Below are 21388 nucleotides of genomic sequence, written 5' to 3'. Positions count from 1 at the left end.
GTTCGGGTTTTTTTTTTTTTTTCCAGAAAAAAAAGCAGTTATACACCGGGTCTTTCTTTTAGGGGGCAAAAAGCCCTAATTGCTGCTCTTCTATTTTTTTTTTAAAGGAATAAACCCTTTTATTTGTTTTTATTTTAAGAAAAAAGTTCTTTTTCCTTATTCCCCTGGGTTTTTTCTTCAGGAAAAAAGCGCTCTCATCTGATTTGGGTTTTTTAGCCAGAAAAAAAGTCTTTATTCCCTCTTTCGTCCAGAAAAAAAAGCCCTTACCACCTATCTTTTTTTTTTTCTCCCCCAAAAGTCATTATTACCCATTTTCTTTCACCCAAACGCCCCTATTACCACATCTTTTTCACCCAAAAAGCCCTTTATTACCTTCTTTTTTTCACAAAACCCCACCCTTATCACAATTCCCTGTCAAGAAAAAGCCCTTATCACCTTATTTTTAGGTGTGGTTTTTCATAAAAAAAAGTAATTAATTTTTTTACAAAGCCCTTATTACCTTTTTTAATTTTTTTTCATTTTTTTAAAGAAAAACCCTTCCTGCCTAGGAGTTTTTCATCAAAAAAGCCCTTAAAACCTGTTTTATTTTTCACCGAAAATCCCTTATTCCTCATTTTCTTTTCAGAACAAAAACATATTCCCCACTTTTTTCCCAGCAAAAGACTTATTTTTCTTTCCCTCAGCAAAGAACAAGCCTTTAGTACCTGTTTTTTAAGACTTTTTACTGCAAGTTTCTGCAGCAAACATAGATTTCTTTCCAGTGGCGTTTTTTTCAGGACTTTCTACTGCAATTTCTGCATTAAAAAAAACCCTTTTCCCCCTTTTTTTTCCCTCAGATCTTTCTCCACGTTCCTTCTGCAAAATGCTCTTATTCCCGATTTTTAATTTTCGGGCTTTTCTATTACAATTTCTGCAATAAACCCCCTTTATTATGCGCTTTAAAAAAAAAAAAGACACCCCAAACCCCAAACCCCACACTTTCTACTGCGGTTTCAGCAGGAAAAAGCTTTTATTCCCCATTTTCAGTTTTCAAGACTTCCTAGTTGTACGTTTCTTCAAGGCAAAAACCCACCCTTATTCCCTAATTTCTAATTTTCCGAAAGGTCTCTTGCAATTTCTGCAGCAAAACTTATTTCCTCATTTCTTCGGAACTTCCTATCGAGCGTTTCTGCTGCGGAAAATGTTATTCCCTATTTTATTTTTTCCCCCCACAACTTTCTACTGCGTTTTTTTTCAGCCAAAACCCCTCATTCCGTGGTTTTTTGGTAGAACTTTCACGGCAAGTTTCTGCACCAAAAAAAGAAGCGGCTTTCTTTCTTGATTTGCCTAATATTTTTTTTTTTTGGCAGAAATTCCTACCGCAATTTTTGCAGCCAAAAAACCCACCAACCCCAAAACCCCCCTTTTCCCCTGTTTTTCCCAGGTCTTTCCACCGCAACTTTCCCCGGCAAGGAATTCTTCACCGCCTTCCTGCAGAATGACGACGGAGCGACCCAACCTGACATCCAGCTCCTTTTCACGGCTTACTTCGACTCCACCGAGGTGACGGTGACGATTCACGGTGGCACCTTCACCAACACCGTCACCCTTGGGAAAGACGAGACGGTTTCTCTCCGCCTCCCCAGCCACGTAGAGCTTGTCGGCAACCAGCTTTTGGGTAAAACCGTCTTGATTCAGTCCACCAAGGAGGTCTCCGTGGTCTCCGTCAACTCCAAAAGTTACACCATGGGCGCCACCACCGTTTTGCCTGTACATAAGTTGGGCAACAAATATTACGTGGTGACGCCGGAGGGCAAGAACGAAGGCTTGAAGGAGTTCGTTGTGGTGGCCGGGAAGACTTCGGCTACCGTTTCCATCAACGTCAAGGGCAAGTTTTATTACAGAGGGAGGAATTACCGCCCTGGGTCGACCCTCCGCGTCTTCTTGAACCCATACCACAGCTTCCAACTGCAAAGCAGCGACGATTTATCCGGCACCAAGATCACGTCGGACAACGCTGTCGCCGTCCTCAGCGGACACAGCTGCGTGCAGGTGCGCACGGGCTGCGACTACGTGGTTGAGCAGCTTCTGCCGGTGGCCGCGTGGGGACAAGCTTACATCGTCCCCCCCAACCCCTCGCAGAACGACGCCGACTTCGCCTACGTCGTGGCGGCCGAGAAAGCCTCCATCACCTACAACAAGGGTAATTCGGTTGCCACCAAGGACATCGCGGCCGGGGAGGTCCGCAAGTTCGAGATCAGCGCAAATTCTCCTCTCTACGTGAGCGCTTCAGCTGCGATTCAGGTGGTTTTCTTCTTCACCGGTTCCAGGACGGCCTTTTATAGGCAAGATCCCTTCCTACTCAACATCCCACCCATCTCCTCCTACTGTACCTCCTACCGGGTCAGCAGCCTGGATGGCTTCGAGAACCACGTGGTCCTCATCGCCCGAAACACGGACACCAGCACCACCACCCTCAACCAGAACACGGAACAAAGCTTGTCCTGGCAAGCGATTCCCGGCACAGACTTTTCCTGGGCCACCGTCACCATGAGGAAGCCGGCGGAAATCCAGAGCGCCGAGCACCAGCAGACACCCCTTGGGGTCCTGGTCTTTGGCTTCCAGAATTACATTGGTTACGGTTTCGCCGGTCTTTGCGCCACAAGTAAGTAGGACCAGCGCGTGGTTGGGTCTTGCCAACGGCCGGGTCTTCTCCGTGGTTGCCATCCATGGTTTTTTTCCCCTTTTTCTCCAGCTTCTGTTCCGCTTTCCTGCAAAGACCTGGGCTGCAAGAAGTGCGAGGTGGTGGACGGACAAGCCACGTGCATCCAAGAAACCGCCTCGACCTGCTGGGCCACCGGCGATCCCCACTACCAAACCTTCGATGGGAAAGCCTTCGATTTCATGGGCACGTGCTCCTACACCTTGACCAAGACCTGTGATCCTGATCCGACCCTGCCCACCTTCAGCGTCGAGGCCAAAAACGAACACAGGGGTAACCCCAAAGTCTCCTACGTCGGCTCCGTGACCGTTCGCGTCTATAACATCACCATCGTTGCGGTCAGGTCCGAGAACGGGATCGTGAGGGTACGCAAGAAAAATAATTATCAGATCCAAAGCAATATTACGGTATTTCACTGGAATAATGTATTTAACGATGATCTTAAGGGTCTTTTCCAACCTAAATGATTCTGCTTTGCTGTGCGTGAGTCGGAGACACTACGGCATGGTTGTCTCTTGCAAGAAGATACCTCAAAGCTCAACCAACACCATTTTGTGCCTCATGTTTGATGTTATTTGTTTGTTTTTCATGGGTTTCTTTCTCCTCCAGGTGAACTACCATCGCTCCCGCCTCCCCATCTCCCTTGCCCAAGGGAAACTCCGCCTGCAGCAGAAGGGCAAGGCTGTGCTGATTCAAACCGACTTCAAGCTGAAGATCCTCTACGACTGGGATGACCACGTGGTGATAAAGCTCCCCGGTATGCTCTCCGGCAAAGTGTGCGGGATGTGTGGCAACAGCAACGGCGACCCCCAAGATGATTCCCTCATGCCCGACGGCAACTTGGCGCAGAACCCCGTGGAGCTGGGCCAGAGCTGGAGGGTGGCCACCAAGAGCCGTCGCTGCTGGGACAGCTGCAGCAGGAACTGCGGACGTTGCCGACAGGACGAAGCGGCGAAGTACAAGGGGGAGACGTCGTGCGGGTTGCTCACCCAACGCCCGGGGCCCTTCGAGCGCTGCCACGCCACCATCGACCCCAACGTCTACCTGAACAACTGCGTCTATGACCTCTGCGTGAACGACGGGCTCCACGCCGTGCTGTGCCAAGCCCTCGAAGCCTACGCGGACGACTGCCAGGAGGAGGAAATCACCGTTTCCGACTGGAGGACGCCGGCACGTTGTTGTGAGTAGCTCCTGGCTGACAGAAAATCCTCCCCATGGGTGGGCAGGGTGCCGCGACCTTAATTAAGGTGGGTGTAATTAAGGTGCGATGGGATGGGAATGAGCAGAAAAGAGGCATAAAAGGGAAATTGCACCAACAGGGATGTTTGTCTCTCCTTAGCGCTCTTGATCTCCCAAACGAGGCAGAGCCGGGTGGGTTTGAATTAGGCTGCACAAAGCTGGGCCTGAAAGGCCTGTGCGTCCCAAGCGTGCAGAATGATGGGCTGGAAACGGTTATTGCAGTAAGTTCAAGCAGAAAGCTCAAAAAGTCCATGCAGGCTTCAGGAAGTCCATGGAAACTCCAGGAAATCTATGTAGAAAATCCGGCAAGTCCATACAGAAAGTCCGCGTAGAAAGTCCAAGTCCCCAAAGTCCATTCAGAAGGTCCAGAAAGTCCTTTGAGACTCCACAAAGTCTCTGTTGAGTCCAGAAAGTCCATTCAGAAGGTCCAGAAAGTCCTTTGAGACTCCACAAAGTCTCTGCTGAAAGTCCAGAAAGTCCATTCAGAAGGTCCAGAAAGTCCTTTGAGACCAAAAAGTCTCTGTTGAAAGTCCAGAAAGTCCATTCAGAAGGTCCAGAAAGTCCTTTGAGACTCCACAAAGTCTCTGTTGAAGGTCCAGAAAGTCCATTCAGAAGGTCCAGAAAGTCCTTTGAGACTCCACAAAGTCTCTGTTGAGTCCAGAAAGTCCATTCAGAAGGTCCAGAAAGTCCTTTGAGACCACAAAGTCTCTGTTGAAAGTCCAGAAAGTCCATTCAGAAGGTCCAGAAAGTCCTTTGAGACTCCACAAAGTCTCTGTGGAAAGTCCAGAAAGTCCATTCAGAAGGTCCAGAAAGTCCTTTGAGACTCCAAAAAGTCTCTGCTGAAAGTCCATGCAGGCTCCAAAAGCATCTCCATGCAGAAGGTCCAGGGAGTCCATAGAGACTCCCAAAAACCCATGCAGAAGGTTCAGGAAGTCTTGGAGACTCCCAAAAGTTGCAGTAGATAGTCCAGAAAGTCCAAGTCCCAAAAGTCCATGCAGAAAGTCCATTCAGAAGGTACAGAGTCCTTTGAGACTCCAAAAAGTCTCTGCTGTAAGTCCGGGGAGTCTATGCAGGCTCCAGAAAGTCTGCGCAGAAAATCCAAGTCCCAAAAGTCCATGCAGAAGGTCCAAGAAGTCCATGGAGACTCCCAAAAGTCCAGGTAGATAGTCCGGGAAGTCCACGCAGACTTCAGAAAGTGCATTCAGAAGGTCCACGCAGAAGGTCTGGAAAGTCCATGGTGACTCTAGAAAGTACACGTAAAACTCCGGAAAGCCCACGCAGGTTTCCTTAGAACTCGGCTGCACCTTCTTACGGCCAAGGAGCATTATCCCTACCGTGACCGTGGCGTCCCGTCCTACCGTGACCGTGGCGTCCCGTCCCACCATGACCGTGGCGTCCCGTCCCACCGTGACCGTGGCGTCCCCTCCCTTTGACAGCTCTCTCCTGCCCGATGAAGAGCAATTACACCGCCTGCGGCGCTGCCTGCCCCACCACCTGCAACAACGGCGCGATGCCCGCTGACTGCAATGCCTTGGCCTGCGTGGAGACCTGCCAGTGCCAGGAGGGCTTGGTGTTCGACGCCAATAAGTGCATCCCCCAGCACGAGTGCGGCTGCGTCTTCGAGGGCCGCCTCCACGGCCTCGGCGAGGAGTTTTGGGGTGACAGCACCTGCACCAAACGCTGCGTCTGCGATGCGAAATCCCGGAGGGCTGTATGCCGGCAGGCCAGCTGCCGTGCCGGGGAAGAATGCCGGGTGGAGGAGGGCATCCAGGATTGTTATCCCAAGAGCTATGGGACCTGCGCAGCGGTCGGTGCCACCCACTACGAGAGTTTCGATGGTGGGAAGTTCATCTTCCAGGGCACGTGCATGTACCAGTTCGCTGGGTTGTGCAAGAAGAACCAAGGTCTGGTGGAATTCCAGGTGCTGGTGCAGAACGGCCGCCAGGACGACGAACCTCTGTCCTCCATCGCTCTGGTGACGGTCAAAGTCTACGACAAAACCATCGTGATCAGCCAGGAACACCCCGGCAAAATCAAGGTGAGTTTCTTTAATCTCCACGTTCTTCACTTTCTCCTCCTCACCCCGACCTCCTTGTCCCATTTCTTCTCTTCCACCCTCACTCCTCTATTTTTTTTTTTCCATATTGCGTAATACTGAATATTTTTCTCCCACCACGCCGCTGAGATCCAGAGCTACCGGGTCTGTTGGCCCCACGTTAATTAAGATGAGCTTTAATTGCCTAAATATAAGGATCTCCACCTGAAGTGGGAGATGGGTGCGTGATTTAAGCCGTGGAGCCTCAGGCACCGTTCACCTCAAAGCTGGTGGGTGTCTCTATGTGGGGCAGGTGATTAAATCTGAAAAGTCTTCATGTAAATAATTTGGGTGCTTTGGCTGGAGCCCAAATTGCAGGTGGCGTGAAAACGCAATTTGCCTTTGCTGTCGGAGACCGAAGTTTCTTTTTCTTTTGTTTTTGCTTCTGTCCCCAGATCAATGACCAGTTGGTCAACCTACCGTATCACCACAGGGATAGGAAGATCTCCGTCTACAGAGATGGGCAGGAAGCGGTGGTAGAGACAGACTTCGGCCTCGCTGTCACCTACGACTGGCAAAGCCAAGTCACCGCGTCAGTGCCCAGCACTTACGCGAACACCCTGTGTGGCCTCTGCGGGAACTACAACGGGAACGCGGGCGATGAGATGATGATGAAGAACGGCCAAGTGACATCAAACCCCGACGCTTTCGGGCACAGCTGGAAGGTGACCGACATCCCGGGTTGCGTGGAGCTGTCGAAGGTGGAATGTCCTGCCATCGCGGCGGCTCTGCAGCACCAGGAGGTCTCGAAGATGGGTTGTGGGATCATCCTGCAAGCGGATGGACCCTTCGGAGCTTGCCACGCTCATGTGGATGCCGCCAAATACTTCCAAGACTGCGTCCATGATTTTTGCCTCTTCCCGGACCGGGAAGATGTGGTATGCCTGATCATCGCCCGCTACACCGCTGCCTGCCAGGCTGCTGACGTGACCGTGGGGACATGGAGGACGGACGATTTCTGCAGTAAGTAGAGATAACTGGAGGGGTTTTTGCTTCATGAGGGGTCATGAGCGGCCAAGGGAACCCCAGTCCTGGGCCAAACCCATGTGGGGACAAACCAGAGGTGGGAATCACCTCACTTAGTGATGCTTTATCCCACCCAAAGTCTACGTTGGTCCCATCATCTCCGTTTACAGCCAATGCCCAGATTGGCTACGTTGCCACCCGGCTACAACAGGTCGAGTAATTTAGCCCAAATAAGCACCAATGTCTTTGCGTTGGCTAAAACGAGAGTGAGGGCCAATTGCCTGGATCACTTAGAGGGCAAAACACATGAGATGCACCAAAAATATCTAAATTTGGAGGGGAGAGGGACCTGCCCTGGAAGTTGATGGGGGAGCGATTGTGTCGCTTGAGGGAACATCCTCGTTTCCCCCCAGAATGATGGGGGGAACCATCAGGGGCCGAAAACCTCAGGAGGGTTGAAATGTCCCTTATGGCCACCCCTTCTTCCCTCATCGTGTCCACAGTGAACGGGATGAGACTTCGCCATAAAGGAATCGGGGGGGGAAAATAAAATCCGCATCTGGTGAACCTCATCACCAGGCACAACCGCGTCCCTAATTGCAGGAAAACTGCAGGATCCGGCCCGTCGTTTCCTTGCTCCTAACGAATCTCCTTGTCTCGTGGCAGATATTTCCTGTCCTGCAAACAGCCACTACGAGATCTGCTCCCAGAGCTGCAGCCAGACCTGCAGCAGCATCGACACCCCGGTGAAGTGCCCGGAGAGGTGCAGGGAGGGCTGCGTGTGCAACGAAGACTTCGTGCTCAGCGGCGACGAATGCGTTCCCATGTCCCAGTGTGGGTGCCACCATCAGGACTTCTACTACAAGCTGGAGGAGACCTTCTTCCCCACCAAGCAGGAGAAATGTCAGTGCCAGGCTGGCCGCGCTGTGAGCTGCCAAAAAATTTCTTGCCCTGGAGACAGCGAAGGCAAAGTCATCGATGGCGTCTTCCAATGTCCATCTGCCACGCCCGGGGCCTGCGTGGTCACCGGTGACCGCAACTATATTTCCTTCGATGGGATGGCTTTCAACATCTCTGGCACCTGCTCCTACATCCTCACCGAGACCTGCACCGATGACGTCAAACCATTTGTTGTGAAAATCGAGAAGGAGGCCCGGCAGAAGAGGAAGGTCTCCGGCATCCAAGCATTGTCCGTTGAAGTCTACGGCCTCACGTTGACCTTGACGCGAGGCAAGAGGGGAACTGTCATGGTAAGGGGGTACTTCGTGGTCCGCCTCTTTCTGGGCGCAAACGTGCTGGTGACAAAGTCTATGGGCTCACGTTGACCTTGAGAGAAGGCGAGACAGGGACCGTCACAGTCAGTCTGTGCTTTGCGGTCCATCTCTTTTTGAGCGCAAACATCTTGGCGACAACGTCTACAGGCTCCTGGTGGCTTTGGTGTGAGGCAACACGGGACCTGTCACGGTGGGTGGTGGAGCACCGCTGTACCTCTTTTTGGTTGCGAGCGTGCTGGTGTCAGAGTCTACAGGCTCACGTTGACTCTGGCGCGAAGCAAGAGTCGCCTGGTCACAGTAAGGCCGTGTTTTGTGCGCCACCTCTTTTCGGGTGCGAGCATGGGAGCCCCAAAATTGGTTTTCCTTGATGGAGGGGAGACCTCACTCCTATCTCCAAGACAAAGCCATGCTTATCCCCACTTTGCCTTCCCGTTTCAAAGCGAGAGCCATAAATTCATTGGTTGGAAGGTGCTTCCCCCAATGTTTTCTGCTCCTACCTCCGTAGCCTCCTCCTTGTAGCATCCTTGAGGCTCACTGGAGGATTTCCCTGTCCCAGGTGGACTCCATATCCCACCACCTCCCGGCCATCCTGAGCCAGGGACGGGTCCAGGTGCACCAACACGGGATGGGCATCCTGCTTCAGACTGACTTCGGCCTCCTCATACGCTATGACCTCCTCCACCACGTGACGGTCACAGTCCCGCAGAGCTACCGGGGCCGCCTCTGCGGGCTCTGTGGCAACTACAACGGGCAACGCAACGATGATTTCCTCCTCCCCAGTGGCCAACAGGCCCCCAAAGCGCAGGACTTTGGCTCTGCCTGGAAAACGCCTGATGTGTCTTGCAGTGATGACTGCTCCAAGGACGACTGCCCCGTCTGCACGGAGGAGAAGAAGGTGGTCCTCCAGAAACCCAACTACTGCGGCATCCTCACGGTCCCAAAGGGCCCCTTTGACTCCTGCCACCACCTCATCAACCCGGCCCTGTACTTCCAAGCCTGCCTCCACGACCTTTGCCTCGCTGAAGGGGACACCCGCGTCCTCTGCCAGAGCATCCAGAGCTACGCCACCGCTTGCCAAGACGCCGGTGTCATCATCGAGGCTTGGAGAAGACCTTCCCTCTGCCGTAAGCAGGGATCGTGGGTGGGAAACATCCTCCACGGCCAGGAAGTCGCATCTCGTTGGGATTAATTGAAAAATAGGCAGGGCTTTACGATTTATTTCGAAGGGACGTTGGGGTCGCGTGCCTGTGCTGACCACCCTCGGAGCGTGGAGCGATGCAAATGGTGCGGTTGGGTTGGGAGCCCAGGGTGGGGAGGACGACGGTGGCATGAAAATAGTTGTACCTGAGTAAAGCCAATGCAAGGGGGTGCATTTTCATCGGCGTTGAGGATAAATGAGAAAAGCCAACGCCGGCGTTGAGGATAAATGAGAAAAACCAACGCTGGCGCCGACCGGGTGCGTTTTCATCAGTGGTTTGGGCAAGCGGGAGAAGCCAACGCAAGTGCCAACCGCTGGGTTTTCCTCGGCATTTTGGGCAGGTGGGAAAAGCCGACAGGAGCACCATCCGGGTGCCTTTTTGTTGGTATTGGGGCGCAAACGCGGAAAGCCAACGCAAGCGCCAATGGGCGGAACGTTCGCTGACGCTGGAGGGCGAAAGCCAACGCCAAGAAAAATTCACCTGGTTGGTGCTTCCGTTGGCTTTTCCCGCTCGTCCCCAACACCAAGCGCCAACGGGTTGCGTTTTCCTCAGCGTTCGGGCTCTGCCATCTCCCTGGGGTGGCAACCCTGGACTGGCGCTGCTCTTCCACCCAATGTTGGGTCTTGGGATTATCACCCTTTTCCTTCCAGCCCTCAGCTGCCCGGCCAACAGCAGCTACTCCCTCTGCAACAACCTCTGCGTCAACAGCTGCGCAGGGCTTGTAGATGCCTCCAAGTGCCCCAAAACCTGTGTCGAAGGCTGTCACTGCGATGAAGGGTCCATCTTTGACGGCCACGGCTGCGTTCCCAAGGAGAAATGCGGATGCTTTGTGGATGGGAGATATTACAAGGTAGTAATCTCCTGAGTTTGAGGGGGTTTGGGGGTGTTTTAACATTTTCTCCTGCCTGCGTTGCAGCACAGGGCTCCAAAGGCAACGTCGGCGTGGCCCAAAGCGCCTTGCAGAAAAAAAAAAACCTCAATATCTTCCACCTGCCAAGCGATTCTGTGGTTTCATAGGAAGAAAATCGGGGCATTTCCATCTCTTTTATCGCTTGGCATAAAGGTGCTAGCACAGATGTGGCTGCCCGGATAGTAGCTATGCTTTCCACAGCTGAAGGCGCTAAATAATAACATATTTTTCCTTCAGAAGAGGTGGAAGAAGGCAAAGGGATGGGTTTTCTTCCTCATTTTTTTTTTTCCTCGCAACAAAAGCGAGACATCCCTCAGCAGTTTTGCATTTTGCAAAGCTGCTGGTTCTCTCCGGTAGCCCTCAATGCATGATTTATTTTTTTTTTCCCCTTCTCCATATTTTGATGCGTTTCTGTGTAACCCACCTCGCTTTCCTCATCGCGATGCTTTACAACTTCTCACCCTGCAGCCCCATGAGTCGGTCTTGAAGGACAACTGCCAGCAGCGTTGCACGTGTGTCCCCGGCAAGGGCTTGACTTGCAGCAGCCACAGCTGCACCGATGACGAAACCTGTGAAATCCGGGATGGGGTCTTGGGTTGCATCAATCAAAGTAAGGAAAAAGGGGGTCACTTGAGTGGAAGTGGGGGGGGGAAAGGGATCTTGGAGCCAAAGCGGATCCTGGGGCTGGTCTGGATGTTTGATTTCGAGGTGTGGGCTGAGGTGGAAACCCTACAGCAAGGGGAGATGGAGGCCACAGAGCCCATCTCCAACCCTAAGAGGGTCAGGGATGCGGTGGGCGGATTTTGGAGGAGGAAAGTGGTTCAGAAAAGCCATCCCTTGGCTTTGCATCCACCCAGATGTCCTATCTGAACCATGGTGGCACCTTCTTGAAGGACGGGTGTAATCTTGGGGAACGATGAATCCAATCTTGGGGAACGACGAACCCAATCTTGACACTTTTCCAAGGAACAGGGTGGGGAAAGACAGCTGAAATGGGGAAATTGGGGTTTGGCGATGGATTTTTGTGCTCCGATTTATGTCTCGGAGCTGCCAATCTCCTTCCCAAGCCCAAGGGGGAGCAGAGGACACTTGGTGGGACCTCAACGCTTGGTGAAGACGCTTGGTTTGCTTGGTGACATGGGATGTGCCCCTCACCGGGACTTCTCCCGTGGTTTCTTCTCCTTCCAGACCCCTGCAAAGCCCTTCAGTGCCGGCCCAAGGAAAGGTGCAAGTCGAAGGACGGCCAAACCAAGTGTGTCCCATCCCTGGTTGCCACCTGCTGGGGTTGGGGGGACCCCCACTACCACACCTTCGACGGGCTCGATTTCGACTTCCAAGGCACCTGCACCTACACCATGGTCGAATCCTGCGGAAACGATGCCAGATTGGTGCCCTTCAAGGTGGAGGCCAAGAACGACATCCGTGGAGGGGTGAAATCCGTCTCCTACGTGAGCTTGGCCAACATCAAGGTCTACGGCCAACACATCTCCATCCACCGGAGGGAAGTGGGCAAAGTCAGGGTGAGTTGGCTTAAAATGGAGGGAAAATTGACCTTTCCCCACCTCTTTTTTTCATCCATCTCTTTCCCACGTCCTCTTTCGTCCGTCTCCTCCATCGTGTTCAACACCTCTTCCTGCTCCGTCAGGGCCACCGTTATTTTTGGCTAAATCAATCGAACTGGAATGTGGATTTTTTTGAAACGTTGGGATGTTCCGGGAATACGTTGCCTTGCACGGGGCAACCTGAGGTTGTTTTCTGTCCCTTGGGAAAGCCAAAACCACCAAAGGCGACTGCAGCAGGTCTCCAAGAAACCTCAAAGCGGGTGGGACACCACACCCCCCGGGAGGTTTGCGGTGGCAACCGACGCATGTGGGACGGGTGAGGCAAAAGCAAAGCCCGACGAAGGCGGCGATGTCATGAAACTGGAGGGGGTTTGATGCACAGAGCATCTCGGCAGCCCCTGGTGAGGGTTGGCTCCAAGTTTGGATCTTGCCAGGAGGGCACGGAGCTCGCGGGGGGCGGTTGCACGCCGGAATGGTGTTTGCTCGCCGCAGCAGTCACTGCATGCTGCGGCGGGCGATTGCACGCTCTGGTAGCACTGCAACACTGATTGCACACACTGGTGAATGGTTGCACGCCGCAGCAGGCGGTTGCACGCCGTGGCAGGTGTTGGTACACCGTAGCATCGTCCCAGCAAACGTTGCGCTCCGCAGCGGGCGATTGCGTGCTGCAGGATCACCGCAGCAGTGATTGCACATCAAGCAGTGGTTCCAGGGCCTCAGCCTTGCTGCAGGGGCTGGTTGCACGCTGCAGGGGACAATTGCACGCTACAGCATTGCTGCAGCGGGTGATTACACACTGCAGTATCACTGCAGCGGGGTGTTGCGTGCCGTAATGGTGGTTGCCTGTTGCAGCAACGCCCCAGTGGCAACTGCGGAGACGTTGCATGCCGCTGCGAGGCGATTGCACGGTGCTGCGAGCGCTTGCACACGGCTGTAAAGCCATTGCACGCCGCTGCAGCACCAGAGTGAGGCAACTGCGTTGCTGCAGCACCCCAGTAGCAATCACCCGCTGCAGCGGGCGATCGCATGCCGCAGCAAGGTGATTGCGCACCGCAGCGAGCAACGGCTGTGGAGGCGATCGCACGCCGCAGCGGGGCAATTGGATGCCGCAGCGAGGCGGCTGCACGCCCCAAGCCTGCGTCGGTGCCTGTGCTTCGTGCTCACGTCTGGTTCTCCCCGCCCGCAGGTGAACGGGGTGGTGACGCTGCTCCCGGTGAGCTTGGAGGACGGCAAGGTGCAGGTCTTCCAGAGCGGGCTCAGCGCCGTGCTGGAGACGGATTTTGGGCTCCGGGTAACGTACGACTGGAACTGGCATCTGCTCATCCACCTCCCCAGCAGCTACTACAAACACACCTGCGGCCTCTGCGGCAACTTCAACCTCAAACCCGAGGATGACATCCCCCAGAGCGGCAGCGACCTCGCCGCCGTGGTGGCCTGGGCCGAAGGCTGGAAAGTCCCCGACGACGACGATCCGTTCTGCTGGGATTATTGCGAAGGCACCTGCCCGGTGTGCGAGGAGGAGAAAAAGGAACTGTACGGGGGCAACCAGTACTGCGGTCTCATCAAAAAAAGCTTCCAGGGGCCCTTCAAGGCTTGCCACGACGTCATCAAGCCCCAGGATTTCTACCGCAACTGCCTCTACGATGTGTGCATGAGCGATGGGGCGAAGCAAATCCTCTGCCAGGTGCTGGAGGCTTATGCGTCCACCTGCAAGAAGCACGGGGCCGTCGTGCACGACTGGAGGACGCCGTCGGGTTGCCGTAAGCAACGGGTTTCCTCCTCGGTCTGTGTGGCGGGGTGGCTTGCGCAAAGAAGGGGAATATCTAGCATGGGATGACGCACGCAAAGCACTCGGTGTTATTTGCACAGGCGAATGTCCCGCTCTGGGGCGTTGCATGCAAAATAATCGTCGCATTTATATGGGGTAGTATCCAGCCCCGGGACGTTGCATGCAACGTACTTAGTGCATTAATACGGTGCAACATCCAGCCCTGGGTTGTTGCATGCAAAGTGCTTGATGCATTTGTAGCGTGCAATATCCAGGCCTGGGCATGCTGCGTGCAAAATGCTTGACGTATTTTGCACGGGGGAATATCCGCACCTGGGGATGTCGCATGCAAAACGCTCGGCGCGTTAACACGAGAGGATATCCAGCCTTGAGATATTGCATGCAGAGCGCTCGGTGCATAAGCACAGGGGAATATCCAGCCCGGGACGTTGCATGCAAAGCGCTCGGCGCGTTCGCATGGTGCAATATCCATCACTGGATCCGTCGCATGAGCACTTTGCAATACCCACGTGACGCTGCTGCATCCTCCCGCTCTAATCGCCCCTTTTCCTCCCCCCGCAGCGTTACCCTGCCCCGAAAACAGCCACTACGAAGCCTGTGGCAACGCCTGCCCGGCCACGTGCACCAACCGGGATGCGCCCGCCGCTTGTACCCAGCCCTGTGTGGAGACCTGCGCCTGCAACGAGGGCTACGTCCTCAGCGGCGGCCAGTGCGTGGCGGTGGCCAGCTGCGGCTGCACCCACGACGGTCGCTACTACCGTCCCGGTGAGGAATTTTGGGCCGATAAGAACTGCCAGTCGCGGTGCAGGTGCGACCCGGATTTGAGCATGGTGGTGTGCAAGGAAGCCGGTTGCAAGTTGGGCGAGGAGTGCGCCGTGGTGAAGGGCGTGCGGCGGTGCGTGGCCAAGAGCCGCTCCATCTGCGTGGCCACTGGCGACCCCCATTACACCACCTTCGACGGGCGCCGCTATGATTTCATGGGCACTTGCGTCTACCAGTTGGCTGCTCTCTGCTCCGACGACCCCACCCTCGTCCCCTTCACCGTCACCGTGGAGAACAACAACCGCGGCAGCCGCGTGGTCTCCTACACCAAGGAGGTCACCCTGAAAGTCTACAACATGAGCCTCAGCCTCAGCCAGGCGCACCCCCAGAAGCTCAAGGTAGGGGTGAACGAGGTGCCGGTTGAGTTGCAAAGTCATTGCAAGGCGTCGGGGTGGGCTGCAAAGTCCTTGTGCGGCGTTTAGGTGGGTTGCAAGGTCGTCGCGTGACATCGGGTTGGGTTTCAAGGTCGATGCATGGTGTCCTGCTGGGTTGCAAACTCATTGCAAGGCATTTGGGGGGGTTGCAAGGTTTGTTGCACGGTGTCTGGATGGGCTCTACAGGTGTTGCATGGCATTGGGGTGGGCTGCACGCTCATTGCATGGAGTTTGGGTGCATTGCGAGCTTGTTGTGTGGCGTTCAGGTGGGCTGCAAGCTCATTGCATGATGCCTGATAGGTTTGCAAGGTCATCGCTTGGGATCTGGGTGGATTTCGAGGTTGTAGGGCATATGGTTGAGTTGCAAGCTTGTTGCGTGGCGCCTTGGCGGCCTTCAAAGACGCTGCGTGGCGCCTTGGCGGCCTTCAAAGACGCTGCGTGGCGCCTTGGCGGGCTTCAAAGACGCTGCGTGGCGCCTTGGTGGGCTTCAAAGACACTGCGTGGCGCCTTGGTGGGCTTCAAAGACGTTGTGTGGTGCATTGGCGGGCTTCAAAGACGTTGCGTGGCGCCTTGGCGGGCTTCAAAGACGTTGTGTGGTGTCTTGGCGGCCTTCAAAGACGTTGTGTGGTGTCTTGGCGGCCTTCAAAGACGTTGCGTGGTGTCTTGGCGGCCTTCAAAGACGTTGCGTGGCATCATGCAGCCCATGTCGCCCTTCCAGGTCAACGGGATCCTGGTGGATCTGCCCTTCAACCACGGCAACAAGCTCCAGGTCTACCTCAGCGGCATCCATGGCTTCATCAAGACCGACTTTGAGGTCATCGTCACCTTCGATTGGTACAGCTACGCCAGGGTCATCCTCCCCAACACCTACTCACGGGCCGTCTGCGGCCTCTGCGGCAACGCCGACGGCGACCCCCAGGACGACTTCACTTTGCCCAACGGGCAGCCGGCTACTGATGAAATCCAATTTGCCGACTCCTGGAAGGTGGCCGATATCCCCGGTTGCTGGGCCGGTTGCACCGAAGGTTGCAAAGTTTGCACCGAAGCGGAGAAACGCACCTACCGGGGCGACAAACACTGCGGGCTCCTGGTGAAGAAGCAGGGACCCTTCGCCGCCTGCCACAGCGCCATCGACCCGGCCCCCTACTTCGCCGATTGCCTCTTTGACACGTGCCTCTACGAGGGGCATCAGGAAGTGGTCTGCAGCTCCATCAGCGCCTACGTCACCGCCTGCCAGAGCCAGGGCATCCGCATCAGGCAGTGGCGCACCGCCGCCTTCTGCAGTACGTGGGGCTGGGGGCAGGGAGATCTCCTGGGGGTCGCATGCATGAAGGTGGCTGGTGGTTGCATGCACGATGCTTTTTTGTGTGCACGAAGGGCGTGGGGTTTGCATGCACAAATCGTTCGGAGCATGCATGCACAAATTGTTTGGGGCTTGCACGCACGAAGGCTGTCTGGGTTGCACAGAGGGTTTGGGGCTTGGATGCATGAATCATTTGGGGCTTGCATGCACGAAGGCTTTCTGGGTTGCACGAAGGGTTTGGGGCTTGCGTGCACGAATCATTTGGGACTTGCGTACACGAAAGCTGTCTGGGTTGCACGGATCGCTTGGGGCTTGCATGCACGGAGGCTTTCTGGGTTGCACGAAGGGTTTGGGGATTGCATGCACAAAGACTGTCTGGTTTGCACGAAGGGTTTGGGGTTTGCATGCACAAATTGTTTGGGGCTTGCATGCACGAAGGCTTTTGGGGTTGCACGAAGGCTTTGGGGCTTGGCGCGTGAATCATTTCAGGTTTACGCGCTCGAAGGCTCTCTGGGTTGCACAGAGGGTTTGGGGCTTGGATGCATGAATCATTTGGGGCTTGCGTGCACGAAAGCTGTCTGGGTTGCACGAAGGGTTTGGGGCTTGCGTGCACGAATCATTTGGGACTTGCGTACACGAAGGCTGTCTGGGTTGCACGAAGGGCTTGGGGTTTGCATGCACAAATTGTTTGGGGCTTGCATGCATGAAGGCTGTCTGGGTTGCACGAAGGGTTTGGGGCTTGCGTGCACGAATCATTTGGGACTTGCACGCACAAAGACTGGTTTGCACGAAGGGTTTGGGGTTTGCACGCACAGAGGCTTTCTATTTTGCGTGGAGGATTTAAATCTTCCATGCCCAAAGGTTTCGGAGCTCTGCAAACACCACCCCAGTTGATTTTCCTCCCCACCTGCAGGCCCCGTCTGCCCCCCGAACCAGCACTACGAGCTCTGCGGCCCAGCCTGCCCCGCCACGTGCCGGGGCCAAGCGGAAGCGGAGGAATGCGAAGAAGCCACGTCCTGCACCGAAGGCTGCTTCTGCGACCAGGGCTTCTTGCTGAGCGGCGACCGCTGCGTCCCCTTGGCCCAGTGCGGCTGCTTGCACGAGGGTCGCTACTACAAGCTGGGCGAAGAGTTTTTCACCTGCCCTCGTTGCAGCGAACGTTGCGTTTGCAAAGGAACCGGGGGGGTGGAGTGCCGGCCGGATGGTTGCACGGCGGGCGAGGAGTGCGCGGTGCAGGACGGGGTGCGGGGTTGCTACCCCCGCGAATGCGGGCGCTGCCAGGTGCTGGGTGCCGTTTCCTACAGCACCTTCGACGGGAGCTTGCTGCATTTCGCCGGCACCTGCACCTACACGCTGGCGGCGGTCGAGGCCGACGGCCCCGAGGACCCGCTGGTGCCCTTCGCGGTGGAGATGGAGAAGGAGAGCGGCAAGGAGGGACCGGTCATCCGCCGGCTGCTGGTGACCGTGCACGGAGTCACCATCGGCATGACCAGGGGCACCCAGTGGGAAGTGACGGTGAGAGGGGCTGCTTTGGGGTGCAATGACTGCTTTGGGGTGCAAAGCCCAGCGTGCAAACTCCCCCTGAGCTTGTAAATGCTGTTTTGGGGTGCACAGCAAGAGGTGCACACCTTGCTTTGGGGTGCAAACCCTGCTTTGGGGTGCAAACCTTGATTTGGGGTGCAAATCCCAGCATGCAAACCACCCCATAGCTTGCAAAGCCTGTTTTGGGGTGCAAACCTTGATTTGGGGTGCACAGCAGGCTGTGCAAGCCCTGTTTTGGGGTGCCATCTCCATTTTGGGGGGCACAGCAGGACATGCAACCCCTGTTTTGGGGTGCATGCCTTGATGTGGGGTGCATCACCGGCTGTGCAGGCCCCACTTTGGGGTGCAGACCTGACGTTGGGGTGCACAGCTGGAGATGCACCCCCATATTTTGGGGTGCAAATTCCATTTTGGGGTGCACAGCCGGACGTGCAACCCCTCTTTTGGGGTGCAAACTTTGATGTGGGGTGCACAGCAGGCAGCACACGCCCCGCTTTGGGGTGCAGACCTGATGTTGGGGTGCACAGCAGGACGTGCAACCCCTGTTTTGGGGTGCCAACTCTATTTTGGGGTGCACAGCCGGAGATGCAACCCCTCTTTTGGGGTGCAGACCTGATGTTGGGGTGCACAGCCAGAGATGCACCCCCTGTTTTGGGGTGCAGACCTGACGTTGGGGTGCACAGCCGGAGATGCACCCCCATATTTTGGGGTGCAAATTCCATTTTGGGGTGCACAGCCGGACGTGCAAACCCTGTTTTGGGGTGCCAACTCTATTTTGGGGTGCACAGCCGGAGATGCAACCCCTCTTTTGGGGTGCAGACCTGATGTTGGGGTGCACAGCCAGAGATGCACCCCCTGTTTTGGGGTGCAGACCTGACGTTGGGGTGCACAGCCGGAGATGCACCCCCATATTTTGGGGTGCAAATTCCATTTTGGGGTGCACAGCCGGACGTGCAACCCCTGTTTTGGGGTGCAAATTCCATTTTGGGGTGCACAGCCGGAGATGCAACCCCTCTTTTGGGGTGCAGACCTGATGTTGGGGTGCACAGCCAGAGATGCACCCCCTGTTTTGGGGTGCAGACCTGACGTTGGGGTGCACAGCCGGAGATGCACCCCCATATTTTGGGGTGCAAATTCCATTTTGGGGTACACAGCCGGACGTGCAAACCCTGTTTTGGGGTGCCAACTCTATTTTGGGGTGCACAGCTGGAGATGCAACCCCTGTTTTGGGGTGCAAATTCCATTTTGGGGTGCACAACCGGCGATACAACCCCTGTTTTGGGGTGCAAATTCCATTTTGGGGTGCACCCCCCCCCAAACTCACCCCCCTTTTTTTCCTCCCCCGCAGGTGGACGGCGAGCGGCAGCTCCTGCCGCTGACACTGGCCGGGGGGGCCCTGACGGTGTCCCAGGAGGGCACCCACCGGGTGCTGCAGGCGCAGGGGGGACCCAAATTCCTCTACGACGGCGACGCCTACGCGCTGCTCACCCTCCCCGGCGCCTACCGCCGCCGCCCCGCCGGCCTCTGCGGCGACTTCGACGGCGACGCCGCCGATGACCTCGCCGCCCCCCAGGAGCTGGGTTCTTCCTGGGGCACCCTCACCCCCGCCTGCACCCATGGGTCCCCGCCGCCGCCCGCCTGCCGCTCGGCCACCCCGGGGCCCTGCGGGGTGCTGGCGGAGGCGACGGGACCCTTCGCCGCCTGCCACGGGCTGGTGGCTCCCCAGGAACACGTGGCCGCCTGCGTGCAGGAGCGATGCGGCCGGCGGGATGCCGGGGAGGTGTGTCGCAGCTTGCAGGCCTACGCCGCAGCTTGCCAGGCCGCCGGCGGGCAGCTGCAGGAGTGGCGGGCGGCTGCCAAGTGCCGTGAGTCACCGGGGAGGGGGGCGGGGTGCATGCAGCGGGTTCGCATTGCTGCGAGGGTGCAGCGGTTGCGTGTAGCTGCTCCTTAGTTTGGCAGAGGTTGCAAGGAGGGGAGCGGTTGCATGCAGCGGGTTCGCATTGCTGCAAGGGAGAGGTGGTTGCATGCAGTGGGATTGCATTGCTGCAAGGGAGACGTGGTTGCATGCAGCAGGTTCTCATTGCTGCAAGGGTGCAGCAGTTGCATGCAGCGGGTGTGCATTGCTGCAAAGGAGACATAGTTGCATGCAGCAGGTTCACATTGCTGCAAGGGAGACGTGGTTGCACGCAGTGGGTTTGCAGTGCTGCAAGGGAGAGCTGGTTGCATGCAGTGGGTTTGAAGTGCTGCAAGGGTGCAGCGGTTGTGTGTAGCTGCTCCTTAGTTTGGCAGAGGTTGCAAGGAGGGGAGCGGTTGCATGCAGCGGGTTCGCATTGCTGCAAGGGAGACATGGTTGCATGCAGTGGGATTGCGTTGCTGCAAGGGAGATGTGGTTGCATGCAGCGGGTGTGCATTGCCGCAAGGGTGCAGCGGTTGCATGCAGTGGATTTGCAGTGCTGCAAGGGAGAGGTGGTTGCATGCAGTGGGTTTGCAGTGCTGCAAGGGTGCAGCGGTTGCGTGTAGCTGCTCCTTAGTTTGGCAGAGGTTGCAAGGAGGGGAGCAGTTGCATGCAGCGGGTTCATATTGCTGCAAGGGAGACGTGGTTGCATGCAGCAGGTTCTCATTGCTGCAAGGGAGACGTGGTTGCATGCAGCAGGTGTGCATTGCTGCAAAGGAGACATAGTTGCACGCAGTGGGTTCGCATTGCTACAAGGGCAACGTGGTTGCATGCAGCAGGTTCGCATTGCTGCAAGGGTGCAGCGGTTGCCTGCAGCTGCTCCTTAGTTTGGCAGAGGTTGCAAGGAGGGGAGCGGTTGCATGCAGCGGGTTCATATTGCTGCAAGGGAGACGTGGTTGCATGCAGTAGGTTCACATTGCTGCAAGGGTGCAGCGGTTGCATGCAGCTGCTCCTTAGTTTGGCAGAGGTTGCAAGGAGGGGAGCGGTTGCATGCAGTGGGTTCGCATTGCTGCAAGGGAGATGTGGTTGCATGCAGCAGGTGTGCATTGCTGCAAGGGAGAGGTGGTTGCATGCAGTGGGTGTGCATTGCTGCAAAGGAGACATAGTTGCATGCAGCGGGTTCGCATTGCTGCAAGGGAGAGGTGGTTGCACGCAGTGGGATTGCGTTGCTGCAAGGGAGACGTGGTTGCATGCAGCAGGTTCTCATTGCTGCAAGGGTGCAGCAGTTGCATGCAGCGGGTGTGCATTGCTGCAAAGGAGACATAGTTGCATGCAGCAGGTTCACATTGCTGCAAGGGAGACGTGGTTGCACGCAGTGGGTTTGCAGTGCTGCAAGGGAGAGGTGGTTGCATGCAGTGGGTTTGAAGTGCTGCAAGGGTGCAGCGGTTGTGTGTAGCTGCTCCTTAGTTTGGCAGAGGTTGCAAGGAGGGGAGCGGTTGCATGCAGCGGGTTCGCATTGCTGCAAGGGAGACATGGTTGCATGCAGCAGGTTCTCGTTGCTGCAAGGGTGCAGCGGTTGCATGCAGCAGGTGTGCATTGCTGCAAAGGAGACATAGTTGCACGCAGTGGGTTCGCGTTGCTACAAGGGCGACGTGGTTGCATGCAGCAGGTTCGTATTGCTGCAAGGGTGCAGCGGTTGCCTGCAGCTGCTCCTTAGT

At 55.9% G+C, this 21388-nt stretch overlaps 1 protein-coding gene across 1 annotated transcript in view; it reads left to right on the top strand.

Annotated features, from left to right (window-relative positions):
- Window positions 1-21388, top strand: part of FCGBP (Fc gamma binding protein) — a 30679-nt gene that overhangs the window by 467 nt on the left and 8824 nt on the right. Inside the window, exons 2-16 of the mRNA XM_059834813.1 lie at window positions 1424-2644; window positions 2735-3066; window positions 3311-3881; window positions 5377-5978; window positions 6431-6998; window positions 7668-8251; window positions 8832-9399; window positions 10125-10324; window positions 10853-10994; window positions 11573-11904; window positions 13133-13706; window positions 14297-14895; window positions 15650-16214; window positions 17148-17749; window positions 19125-19641. Coding sequence (XP_059690796.1) covers window positions 1424-2644; window positions 2735-3066; window positions 3311-3881; window positions 5377-5978; window positions 6431-6998; window positions 7668-8251; window positions 8832-9399; window positions 10125-10324; window positions 10853-10994; window positions 11573-11904; window positions 13133-13706; window positions 14297-14895; window positions 15650-16214; window positions 17148-17749; window positions 19125-19641 — 7977 coding nt within the window. The remainder of the gene's footprint in view (window positions 1-1423; window positions 2645-2734; window positions 3067-3310; window positions 3882-5376; window positions 5979-6430; window positions 6999-7667; window positions 8252-8831; window positions 9400-10124; window positions 10325-10852; window positions 10995-11572; window positions 11905-13132; window positions 13707-14296; window positions 14896-15649; window positions 16215-17147; window positions 17750-19124; window positions 19642-21388) is intronic.

This window comes from Gavia stellata, unplaced genomic scaffold (genome assembly GCF_030936135.1).
Source record: "Gavia stellata isolate bGavSte3 unplaced genomic scaffold, bGavSte3.hap2 HAP2_SCAFFOLD_255, whole genome shotgun sequence".
Classification (NCBI taxonomy): Eukaryota; Metazoa; Chordata; class Aves; order Gaviiformes; family Gaviidae; genus Gavia; species Gavia stellata.
Note: the sequence above shows the minus strand (reverse complement) of the source record. Positions and strands in the feature narration are given on the sequence as shown.